This window comes from Ascaphus truei, chromosome 3 (genome assembly GCF_040206685.1).
Source record: "Ascaphus truei isolate aAscTru1 chromosome 3, aAscTru1.hap1, whole genome shotgun sequence".
In the NCBI taxonomy this organism is placed as follows: domain Eukaryota; kingdom Metazoa; phylum Chordata; class Amphibia; order Anura; family Ascaphidae; genus Ascaphus; species Ascaphus truei.
The window spans coordinates 199211956-199225101 of record NC_134485.1 but is presented as its reverse complement, the minus strand read 5'-3'; the positions used below and the strand labels follow the sequence as shown (position 1 = coordinate 199225101).

The 13146-nt window shown below is 43.4% G+C and overlaps 1 protein-coding gene across 2 annotated transcripts in view; it reads left to right on the top strand.

The window, feature by feature from the left end:
* Positions 1-13146, top strand: part of PSPH (phosphoserine phosphatase) — a 29436-nt gene that overhangs the window by 8549 nt on the left and 7741 nt on the right. The window contains exons 1-6 of one of the 2 annotated variants that reach the window (XM_075589944.1): positions 1044-1277; positions 1561-1642; positions 2040-2091; positions 5798-5857; positions 7007-7162; positions 8774-8908. In XM_075589944.1, coding sequence (XP_075446059.1) covers positions 5841-5857; positions 7007-7162; positions 8774-8908 — 308 coding nt within the window. In that variant the 5' untranslated portion in view covers positions 1044-1277; positions 1561-1642; positions 2040-2091; positions 5798-5840. Of the gene's footprint in view, positions 1-1043; positions 1278-1560; positions 1643-2039; positions 2092-5797; positions 5858-7006; positions 7163-8773; positions 8909-13146 lie in introns of those variants that run through there. The other variant, XM_075589943.1, reaches the window with a different exon arrangement.

Below are 13146 nucleotides of genomic sequence, written 5' to 3'. Positions count from 1 at the left end.
ACCACACATTACTTTTACCCTTCACCTGAATTCAGCGCGTATGACACTCTGTACTATACACTCTACTGCCCTCCTTAAATCTCAGCCCTAATTTCCCACTATACACCATCTCGACTCTTGCGTTCTGCTCAAGGATGTCTTCTCTCTACCCACTTTGTATCTAAAGCCCTCTCCCGCCTTAAACCTTTCTCACTGACTGCCCCACACCTCTGGAATGCCCTTCCCCTCAATACCCGACTAGCACCCTTTCTATCCAACTTTAAGACCCATCTTAAAAGCCACCTCCTTAACCAAGTATATGGGTAGCACTATGTACATTAATGGCGCTATATAAATAAAGATATATATACATAAGCTGCCTACAGAGGGATGAAAGCTTGCCAGCTTTATCGCCGGAGTCAAGCAGCCTGCGTTCTTCAGTCAATTTGGAGAATGCAACAACAAAGGAAAAAGTATGGACATTTGAAGCAATGTGTGATTACACTCCAGTCAAATGTTAGAAAGTATTAGCAGCAAAGATGCTACGGGAAAGGGAAGAAAGCTGCTGTTGTGGTTCAGTCCAGACATAGGACCTATATCGTAACCAAGCAAGCTGTGCATTCCTATAAATGCATCCGCAGTGCCGTTAAACTTCTACCGCCTATTTTCCACAGAATGCAAAGCAGAAGAACCTAGGTTGCCGTACTGCAGCTCAAGGAGACTGACCCAGACGCAAATCATCTTGCTATTGACGTTGAGAAAAAAACAGCACGACGCATGGGAAAACTAGTTAAACGAGTAAAAAAAGAGTTAGTGAAATGGAAAGATGGGATGGTGCGAGAAGTCCTCCATAGGGTTGAGGAAGCTAAGCGCATCATTGAAAAGCAGTGCTCCGAAAAACTCGAGCAACTGAGGCAGGCCGAGCTAACTGCCCAAAAAGCCAGAGAGGAACGAGAATGGGCAAAGCGTACCGAGCTAGAGCGAGTACTTGAAGAGACATTGTTCGAGTGCACAGGTTACAAGGACTTTGTCTTCGGTGTTCTCGTCAACCACGACTACACATCGTGGCCATAAGCTGTTTGTTCTTTATGTCCCGAGTACCAGATAATTCCCACAAAAGGGGAAAACCAAACTTACTGGTAGGCGTGAAGATGGTCTTAAGAACAGACATTGCACCAAGGAGAACCAGATCCATAGATCCCATCAGAAGTCGGAAAGTGTGAAAAACACAGAAAAGACTGAAGAGAAGAGTGGGGCGTTGATGGACTGGAAATCAAAGAAGAAGACTCCAACCCCAGGTTAAGTGTGTGCTATATGTCCCTCCACCCTTTCTGTTTCAACTTACAATTGTGTCTTGAGGGATGGGCTTCGGCCGCAAGTAGCCCTAACTGCCCACAAACGGGGGGAGTGTAACATGGGCGAGCCTGTTTACAACAGCTATAGCTGTTAGGTGTCGGCCAGATAGTGGTTAATCTCTGCCTGGAGGAAGGCAGGAATACTAATGAGCCCAGCTGACTCTAGCAAGTGTTTAAAAGACAGGAAAGAGAAATGTTTCTTTGTTTCTCCCTGGTTTTCTTACAGACCACATGTGCCTGTCCTTGCTTCCTAAAGACACCAGGACGTGCAGGCCATTTGTGCATACCCAGATGCATACGGACACCTGGTAACTATATAGATGTCTATAGACGTACATGGACTTTAATTCACAGGGAAACCTGAACTTTATCCAATGGGAAAGCCTATACTTTATGTTGCAGGACTTTGGCTAGGAAAAGCCTATCATTTTATGTTGTTGAAACGGCGGCTGAATAAAAGCCTAAGTTATTTTCCCCAAAACAAGTCTCCTGTCTTCACCTCTGCCCGCATCGCAATGGAGACTAGACTTTTGAGGTTTCAAATGTTGTACAGGTCTACTGCAGTTTCATATGAGTATCGTTCTTGATGGCCAATTAAAAGGTATCACATCCTACACCAAGTCTACAAATTAGTAAATGTTCTGCTTTATCTATGTTTAATCTTGATGTTGTAAATAACGTATTGCCTATAACCATGTCTTGCAGAGAATTAAAGATCTCGGTGTTCTGCAGTTTTCGGGGAGCTTGTTGGAAGAGAGTAAGTGACAGACTATTATGACTGATAATACACAATTGCTGTAGGTTATTAGGGGAAAAAACATGCCTGATTGCAAAACGCTGGGTAATGCTTATGACAAGTTCCAACACAAACAGCTTCATGTGGTCACAATAAGTTCTTAAGAAGAAGCAATGTGGAGAGCTTTGTTCATGCTCAATATAGAAGGTATTTGGTCCAGACATGGCCTGTGCCAGGGGGTGGAAGTGATACTATATCAAGTGCGCGGTTAATTTTTTATTTTATTTGTATCAGAAATTGACTATTATTCTTCAGCGCCGCTAGTGTACATTGTGCTGTGCACCGTGGTTGATGTGAGTTAAATGGAGAGTACAGAGACCACTATTTGCACACAAAATTGCCACATGATTTTGCTTTGGAAGTGCCTTCCTTTCTAGTCTTCACACATACATATAATATACTGTAAGCATCTTTAACATGGTGCCCATAAACCTCAGACCTCTTATTTAACAATATTAGTTTCCCCTGAATTTAAGCACAGTACCACCATTTTTTTAATAATACCATTTTGATGACCACCAGCTGCACAAAGTAACATGAAGTACAGCCACACTGACTGTCTGCCACAAGTGTGGTGATGTGAGGAACAAAGAGAGAGTGATGCGCTCGAGGCCATTCTGCGAGAGGGTATATCATGAGAGCTCTGGTTTACCATCTTGTGAGCGTCTGTCCATTCCCGCTGACCTATAAAATCCTGCATGGAGGTTTGTAGAGTGGGGGGTGGCAGATCTGCAATCAATTGCAAAAAATATTAAGCTGGTCAAGTTAGACTTCATTGGATTGAGCCTCACTTACTAGAAGACAGTCTCATTTATTTCTAGCATCACCAGCCTCATAGATTTTAAAAATAGTGTCTAGATCTCCCAAATTGTATTTGTTGGTGCGTGTGACCTGGCAGGAATGCACTGCAAAACCAAACAACTTGGAGAAATATAAGGTCGTAGCCTTAGATGATAGTATATGTTTCTGTGCAAGTAGCTGATTGCCTAATAGATCAGAACAGAAGAACCATTTTAGCTTTTCAACATAACCCACAGGACCATACTGCTGTCTCTGAATATGATAACACAGGGTAAGGTGAAAGCAAGGGGTTTTGTCACCTTCATTTCAGAGCAATGAGTTGAAAGCCAATCCATCATGTTAAAATACTATTCTCCTTCCAGTGTAAGTGAACATCTTACATACAGTAAATCCAATCTGTACCAGAGAAGACACAGGTTCATATAGACATGGCCCTGGTTTAAGACAATAGGCTTAAAATGTATTCACAAAATGAACAACTGGTGAGCAGCAGACCCAGGATGGGCCAGTGGACCAGTAAGGTCCCTTACATAACAGCACTCAGTAACACTACATAGTCACATAACTAAAGTATAACCAAAAAAGGAAGAGCAGAGCTCAGAGCATCCAATACAAGTAATGATATGATGTAAATATACTATAAAAACAATTTTATTAATGATATAAAGTTAAAATAAAGGGTATTTAAAACTCCACCTATTTTGGGGACAGTAACACTTGTACTGTATTGAGCTTCCATTTTTGGAGCCTATTTTTGTACCGGGGAGTTTTTAATACCCTTTATTTTAACTTTATATCATTAATAAAATTGTTTTTATAGTATTTACATCATATTTTACTTGTATTGGCTGCTCTGAGCTCAGCTCTTCCTTTTTTGGTTATACCTTAATTATGTGACTATGTAGTGTTACTGAGTGCTGTTATGTAAGGGACCTTACTGGTCTACTGGCCCATCCTGGGTCTGTTGCTCACCAGTTTTCCATTTTGTGTCTATTTTCTATTTCCCCTGCTGCCATTCCCGTTCCCTCTTTCCCGTTCCCTCTATTTACTGACGTTGAGAATATATCAGGAGTGCTGGTGTTATAATTGTTGTTTTTGTTCAAATGTATTCACGTATAAAGTGCAGGGGAATAAACATACAGTAGGGCCCCGCTTTTCGGCGTTCCGCTCATACGGCGGAACCGAGATGGGGCCGCCATGTCTGCAGAATGGGGGGGGGGGGGGCGAGGTTGAGCATGAGCAGAACGGAGGTCACGCATGTGCAGAAGGGGGGATTGCAGATCTGCGCAAGATGCCGAAAATCGCCGGTTCCGCTTTCCGGCAATTCCGCTTTCCGGCGGGGCCATAGAACCGAACCCGCCGTATTAGCGGGGCCCGTCTGTATCTTAACTTATTGATTTAGTAGGAGTGCCTGCATTAGTATTTATACCCTTAGACGTAAAATGGAAATTGGTTTAAATCCTGCAAAGTATGTAGAGGGAGGTTCTGCATAAGCTTGTTGTTTAACAATGAACTGTGATTAATTCAAAGCATTTCTGTTCCGATTAACATTCACATGCTTTCACAGGGCCTGGCATGCACTGCTGTTTTCTCTTCCTCTCTCTTCATCTTAGTATCATCCTCGGTACTTCTTTCTCAAGTAGACTCTGTCCTAGGGGTTAGATTCATAATAATGCAATACACAGAATGGTAATGGCTTTGCATATAAGGAAACCCGGGCCAGATTCTTCAAGCTCTGGTAGAGATTATGGATTGGCACATCTGATCCGAAGTTAACTCCTATTCAGGTCAGCCATTGCTTTGGTCACCAAGAATATGACTGTAAGCTGTTCTGTTTAAGGCTAAATAATTCCTGTACATTCTATGTGAATCACTGTGTACTCTGCTTTCTCTGTGTAGAAATAAATTAGTCTTATTTTAGCCATTTTAGGACTAATCAAGAAACCAGGCATGTTTAGAAAAAAATTAGAAATCGGTCAGGTCTCTTCTGACTTAAAGAACGCCACCTTGTCTTCAGTATAAGGTATGTCCCCTACGAACGCTTAAAAACCAAGAGAGAAAAAAGTCCATAGTGTAAAACAATTTACTCAAAAATAAAAATATAGCATTCACGTAACAAACATAGGCGAGTCAAAACCGTGGGGATGGATAAAGGTCGTCCCGTGCCTCCGTTCGGTATATTTGTAGTGTCGGTGTTGCTTTCTCTGGGCTTTTGTTCTGACCTTCTACAGCTCCCCAGTCAGCGTGCTGAGTGCACTGACTTTCCTGGGTCTGTTGTTCGAATCCTCGGAGCTTGGTGCTGCCTCAAGGTTACCATCTACCCGAATCGCCCTACGCGTTTCACTGCGATATTGCAGCTTTCTCAGGGGCTCCTTTTTTAAGCAATTGTAGAAGACATTCCCTATACTGAAGACAAGGTGACGTTCTTCACCTCAGAAAAGGTCTAACCTATTTCTGCATTTACCGAGAGATTATTATTACTTTGCATACTCTACTACTGACCTTTGGAAAGCCTGAATATTTGGAGCTGCGTCCAACCGATGGATGGTATATCAATATTTATTATTGTTTGACACACCTGAGAGTTTCAATGCTGTCATTTTTGGCGCTAAATCTTTTCTTTACATATTTAGAAAAAATAATGGTACATCAATATCTCCCTAAAGATTTACAAGTGCCAGAGGACATTTGACTGAAGTATGTTTTTAGAATGAAGAAGTGTCAATGATTATGGCTTTCCTGCGCCACTTATTACAAATGCTTTCGGATATTGAGATGGCCTCTATAGAGTTTGATTAACTGGGAGAGCCTCCTGTAAAATTATGTTTTGAAGTTGTCCATCTGATAATCCATCTGTTATCCTCAGGCAATTGTCTTCTTCATCGTCTGTGACTACCACCTTCTTATTCATGTCAGCAAATTTCAGGTGAGCTCGTCGTTAATGGGATTCCAGATCATCTTGAATTAATAATTGGGAAACTTGATAGTTTAACCACATTTGTTTAAAGAGGAGTTTCCCACCTGGCCATCTTTAAAAACAAAATAATAGAAACATTGTGATTTTAAGTTATACGTCTGATAAGGCATCCCCAGACCGTTTCCTTTTGCATGGAGGCTGATAAAAAAACAAAAAACCTGAGCCCACCCCTTTGATTTTACAATTTTTTGTTTACGCTCCTCCAAAACTGACAAAAAGAGACATGCAAAAAGTATACTTGACAGCCTTCTCATAAACCTTACAAAGACCTTAACACATACACACAGACATGGAAAGGCATGCATACACACACACACACACACACACAGGCATTCACGCACATACTGTACATACATAGGCATTCACATACAGTACACACACAGGCATTCACACAAACAGACATGCATAAGTATACACACACACAGACGCATAGGCATACAATAACCAACATGCATAAGCAAACGCTTAGAGACACACACACACAGATATGCATAGGCATTTACATATACACACACACATAGACATGCATAGGCACGTACACACACATAGATATGCATAGGCATTTACATATACACATACACACAGACAGGCATGCATCCTCTCTCTCACTTTTCATATTCCACTCATCGTCCTCTTCCTCACCCTGTGTCCTGCCCACTGAGCAGAGCTCGGATGCTTTAAGCATCAGACTCCCCAGCAGCTCCCCAGGTCTCGTAGTTCAGGATGGGAGACGGGGTTGCAGGGAATCACTCATAGGCTGTGCCTGATGATTAAAGATCAGATCGACCAGGTTCCACCTGCAGACACAGAATGAGGAAGCGTGCCTCCCCCCCGAATAATGTTCCTCCAGTCCACGACCCCACCGTTCGAAATGCTCTCATTCGTAATGTTGGCGCCTGAGCACATAAGTCCTCAGAAGACAAACGACAGTAGGGGTTTTGCGTGCGGTATTGACATTTACATTACATGTACATTACATTGATAAAATGGTAGACTAGATGAGGCTTATCACGACTTGCCTATTACCACCTGGCTTCCAGAGTAACTCACAAAGCCACCTCTCCTCCCCAAACACCATCTTTCCTCCTATCCAAGCAGGAACGCTCCCCGCAAAATGGCCACCCTCTCAGAGCTGAAGGAAGTCTTCCGCAGCGCTGACGCTGTTTGCTTCGATGTGGACAGCACGGTCATCAAAGAGGAGGGCATCGATGAACTGGCAAAGTTCTGTGGCGTGGGCGATGCCGTAGCAGAGATGTATGTGCAGCCCAATCCTATGAAAGCCTCTTACATCCTTAGTACTTAAGGCCTTGGAGGGGGTGGGAATACATTTTGGGCCATAATTACTAAGCGGTGCTGTTCCATAGGGCACTTTACGGCACATTCAAGTATATACGTCAATATGGGCCTTTATGCACACTACGCATGTGCACCACATCACATCTATAGTGGGAGTACATGGCTACTATGGGATCATCGTCCACTCGTTGTCCTTCTTTTACTAGATACAACTGCTTATGTCCCAATTTTTCTCGCCTTCATTTCCCCCCCTATCCGGGTCTCTTATTATTTATAATATCTCTGTTGTTTACTGTTGCAGCATTACATGTGTGCTGGGTAACTGCAATAAGAAAAGAAAAAGGAGGTGAAAGAAGGAATATAGGAGCCTTGGGAGGCAAGGAATGAGAGGAATTGTGCAGGTTAGGGAGGGTAGTGGTTCTAAGAAGAAAAGAGCATGAATTTGCTTTAAACAGAGCCGACTTAATACCACTCACTTTATCAGAGCTAAATGAGTGTTACTCCTGCAGTGGCAGTGGGCAACAAAGCATAGGAAAGGTAGTGCATGTAACAACCCTCCCTGACACCGTACTGACTAAATAACCATGCATATTTACTATGCGGTTCTCTTCCATTACACACCTTGCACTGGAAGATCCATTACAGACTAGGTGTCTTATGGCATAGCACTGCTTAGTTAATATGGGCCGAAGTCCAGCTTTTGGTCATTTTTTTCTCTCTAAGACCTGTCACTACTTTTCAGCGAGTCTCACTTACAGTATATGGAACCAGTCCCACTGATTTTTAGCACCAACGTTCTCATGGATTGAGAATAGTCCTACTATTTGTAGACAATACTTTTCCATTTTAGAACCTCCAAATCTGAAGCTCCCACCTCTGCTTTCTTCTCACTTGCCAAGGCACCACAGTACAATAGAGGTGGGCAGAGACTGCCAGGAATGCTGCAGCATTAGAACAGACTTTACAAATCATGTGAGGGACAAATCATGTGAGGGACAGTGTGAGTGCCAGGGGAACATTTTCATTCCCACGGGCAAGGCAGAATTCCTCCAGTGAAGACGTCTGCTCCTGGCTGACTGCCATATGGAGATAGCAGTGTTATAGACAGACACTGACTGTGCCTTTGCTTTTATTACTAAAGACATGGAGATCTTCACTGAAAGGGTGGCGTGGTTGCAAAGAACAGCAGAAGCAGGGCCAGTAAAAATAGAATAAATAACAAATGTATTATTAACGTTTACTTGTAAAGCACTGACATATCCCACATCACAGAATGCTTTATATTTAGAAGAGGGCTCCCTCATCCTAGTGTACCAATATATGCTAATAGATATGCAATACCTTCTGTACATCTGATCATTGTTCTTCACTTTCCCTTTGTACTGAGCTGCAGCATATGTTGGCTTCTTATAAATAAAAGATAATAAATATTGCAGCCAATGGGGTTAAGGAAGTTAGATCATAACCCAACTCCTGCAGTGTACAGTGACATTGTAATGTGTCATTTCTGCATGTAGGCATATGGACAACGTGGGTGTATGTGCAATGTTGCTGCTTGTTTCTCCTTAGGACACGCAGAGCCATGGGGGGATCTCTGACATTCAGGGCAGCTCTGACCGAGAGACTTGCGTTAATCCGGCCTTCACTGGAGCAGGTCCAGGCTCTGATAACCGAACACCCCCCGCGGCTCACCGAGGGGATAAAGTAAGTGACACCGCTGTGTAAGAGCAATCGGAACACGAGGAGTGTGTCTTACACACAGTTATAGGGGTCTATTCTAGTAGCTTTGATGAGCTTGCTGCTATCTCGCAAGGTTTGGCATGTTCCCACCGCACGGTTTGAAATGAGTTATCACGGTATTGAGAAAGAATCTGAACCCAACTCAAGCTGTGCGGTAGGAAATTGCCCAAACCGTTCGGTGTAGCAGAAAAGTAATCAGAGATTTTTTTCTAAGTTCTCCTGCCTGCGATTTTATCGCAGTCTGAGCTGCACAGGGAGAGCCGCCTCTCCCTGCACAGCTCACAGGCGATCCCAGTGTTTTTATAAAAAATTTAATACTAGTGTACTGGAGCAGGGGGTCTCCGGAGCAGAATCGCGTTGATTTCAGGTCCGGGGACCCCCTGCTTTCCGAGATACAGGCCCCGTTATGGGGTGCCGGTATCTCCTATGCATTTAAATGTCCCGGTCACGTGACGTGGGACATTTAAACATTGCATGGGGATACCGGCACCCCATAACGGGGCCTGTATCTCGGGAAGCAGTGGGGCCTGTATCTCAGGAAGCAGTGGGGCCTGTATCTCGGGAAGCAGTGGGGCCTGTATCTCGGGAAGCAGTGGGGCCTGTATCTCGGGAAGCAGTGGGGCCTGTATCTCGGGAAGCAGTGGGGCCTGTATCTCGGGAAGCAGTGGGGCCTGTATCTCGGGAAGCAGTGGGGCCTGTATCTCGGGAAGCAGTGGGGCCTGTATCTCGGGAAGCAGTGGGGCCTGTATCTCGGGAAGCAGTGGGGCCTGTATCTCGGGAAGCAGTGGGGCCTGTATCTCGGGAAGCAGTGGGGCCTGTATCTCGGGAAGCAGTGGGGCCTGTATCTCGGGAAGCAGGGGGTCCCTGCATCTGAAATCTGCTTTTTTTTTCTAAGTCCCTCACATCCGAGAAGAATCTTTGATAAAATCGCAATTCTAGAGCTCCGATGAGTTTGTCAAGGCTACTAGAATAGCTACTTTTTATCAAAAATGCGAGTTTTAGCTTATCGCCAGCTCCCACACGATGTGTTTGGCCAGGAGCCAAAAATCATGAGAAAATGCATTCCCTGCACGATTTAACCAACTCAACAAGGCTTTCTAACTAGCTACTTGGCAATTTTTTGCGATGGATTTTGAGCAGCTATCGCAAACATTTGCTAGGTAGCTATTCAGAAAGCCTTGATGAGTTGGTTATCGAAGCTACTAGAATGAGGCAAATAGACTTTAAGAGCCACTCAAGGTATTGCTGTTCAGTCACAGTATCGGGCTGCTCAACAGGGACAGCCATAAGCCGAGGCTCACAGTGCCCTGCTTTGTATAAGATCTCATTATAGTGCTCAGGCTGCTCAGCAATGTGGATATTCTTGCATACCATAAGACCATCTTAAAATGCAGTTGCCTTACAATATTTTAACCTCACAATCTTACCCTGTTGTATTGTGGATGCTGGTGGTGAGAGGTCAATCGGGAAATCTAGAATAAACAAATGAGCCATGCAATGTGGCATAGTAACATATCATATTGAAGAAAAGACATATGTCCTTCCAGCTCTTCATTACCTTCTAATCGGGTGAGATGTCCATCCTATAGTTATTGTTATGTTGATATAGTGAAAGGAAAACAAAAAAAAACAGTGAAACATTTGCTAATTACTGTATGTCTTATAAGTGGCACAAAAACATTCCTTCCTGATACATGGGCCCTGTTCTGAATGTCAGGTATATGTCATAAGTACATTGCTTGTATTTGTACTTTGGCAGGTACATTTCCCTTATTCTTCTATTTAACACCTTGCCAGCGGATCCTGCTATACATTGCAACAAAAAAAAAGCTACACTAAGCAATGTGCTGCAGGCCATCTGCCAGCCAATGGGTTACGTTTTCTATTAGCAAGTCTTTTAACACAGAGGGGACATTTCTTTCCAACTTACTATCATTTTCTTTCCCAGTGTAGGTCAACCGTAGCACTAGGCACCTCTAGGTAGCTCTGCCCACCAGCTGAGGCAGGACAGAAAGAATTCTACCTGTCTATGGTTCCTTTGTATATAGTCACACTTCCCCCTCACAAGTAGTCTGTAGTTCTCAAGCTAACAAACATAAAATCAGATTAGTACGCTAAGCACTAAGGTCAGGGCAACTGGTGCGCACTGCTATGGTTGGACTACCCAGAAGAAGAAAATGCCGGTAAGTTAGAAACCATCCCCACGGCACTACGCACCAGTAGTGCCCACACAATACCACCAGGAAGGGAGACATAGAACCACACTAATATATCTTGCATACACTTCTATTTGTCACATTCGACAACAGTCAGAAGTACTTTAATACCAAAGTATGCCTCAGCTGACGTCTGGATGTACAAACGAATATATGTTATGAATGTACTAATGGAGGACCAGACTGCTGTTCTGCTTAAGTCTGTAGGTATTGCTTGAGCTTTCACTGCCCAGCACGTGGCTGCAGATCGTATAGCATTATGTCTAAGATCTTCTGGAGCTTGCCTGCTCTGGCTGACATATGCCTTGTTAATGCAGGTGACAATCCAACACCTTGATGTAGATTTTGCTGCGACTTATCCTCTTCTTCCTCCAGATGGCAACACATAGTGAAAGTCTGAACTCTTTGGTCCTGGGGATATAAATGCTTCAACCATCTAACAATGTCTACAGAATGTAGTTCTTATTCCTTTTCATTAGATGGGTTCGGACAGAAAGATGGCAAGATCAACTCTTGATTTAAATGGGAGGAAGAGACAACTTTGTGCAGAAACTGCTGCACTGGTTTAAGAGCAACCTTGTCTTGATGAAAGACTAGAAATGTCTCTCTGCAGGCTAAATCCTGTAGCTCGCTGTTTCAATACGCTGATGTAACTTCAACGAGAAGTGTCGTCTTTAGGGTAAGATCAAAATCTAAAATTTGATGAATCAGCTAAAAAATTAACTTTGTGAGAGCCCTGAGAACTAGCAGAACCATGTACTTGACTTGTGAATTCAACCTGCATATTGCTTGACAAAAATGCATTACCAGATCAATTGAGGCTAGTTGTCTTCCCAATAATACTGAGAGTTCAGAGCCAATGTTAAGTCCGTTGTTGAAATCCTGTCTGCAAGAATGACAATATTGATGCAGTAGAGGGACTAATGCAGTTACCACACCACTTAAGAGGCACAGCCATATTCTATGATACACTTTAAATTAATTCTTCCAGCCAGCAAGGTTTCTATTGACTTCTTGGACAAACCCCTCATGTATAGAAGGCTCTAATCAATCCCCAAGCCCCTGGAGCCCAACTCTTGGGATTGGGCTGACAACGTGATCCCTGATTCGGATCTATGGAAACAGGAAGAATCCATGGTTAATCTATAATCATGCTGGTCAGCGGAAACCATACTCTGCGAGGCCAGAAGACACGCCTAGTCTTATTTTCATGAGATCTTTGGAATCAATGACACATAAAGCCAGTTGGAGCTCCCACTTAAAAGAGAGAGGACTCTGTATGGAATATTCTTGAGCAGAAGATTAAGCTTTCTGTTTCCCGTGGTGGCCATGAGAACTATTTGCGGAAGCCCCTGTCTTCTTACTATCTGAATTAAAAAATGTGATCTTTTAATGACCACTCTCCTAACTTCAGCGTCTTTCGACTGAGGAAGTGTGCTTCTAGATTGGAATCCCCAGGAACATGAAAACACATTAAGCCTTTCAGATTTCCTACTGATCAGTTGATGATTGGAACTACTCTACTTTTTGCAGAAGTTCCCAGCTCTTTGTGTCTCCCTGTTTGATGATGTAAGCTATCGCTGTTGAGTTGTCTGAGCAAACTTTCAGCTTCTTTTCAACAGTATGATCTGCAAGGCAAATGTTCTGGTGGTCTATGCTACTTCCCCTAATTTTAGCATCTTTGCAGGAAGGCCTCTGTAGCTGATAGGCCAAGCTTCTAAATCTGTGCCCAACTGACCGCCCCACCGCTTGTGTCCCTAGTCAGATATATCCAATCTTGGTTGAACAATGAGCAACCTCTTAAGTTTTGTTCCTGCTCCCACCAACATAGAAATTGCTTTACATGATCTGATAGCCTGACTCACTGTTGAGGATTCTTCATGTTCCATGGCTTCTGAAAGTTCAGCTGAAACTGTTTTACATCTGCCCACTTGATAACCTGGAAGACAGAGGTGAACACTCCTATTACCGTCATACATTGCGGAG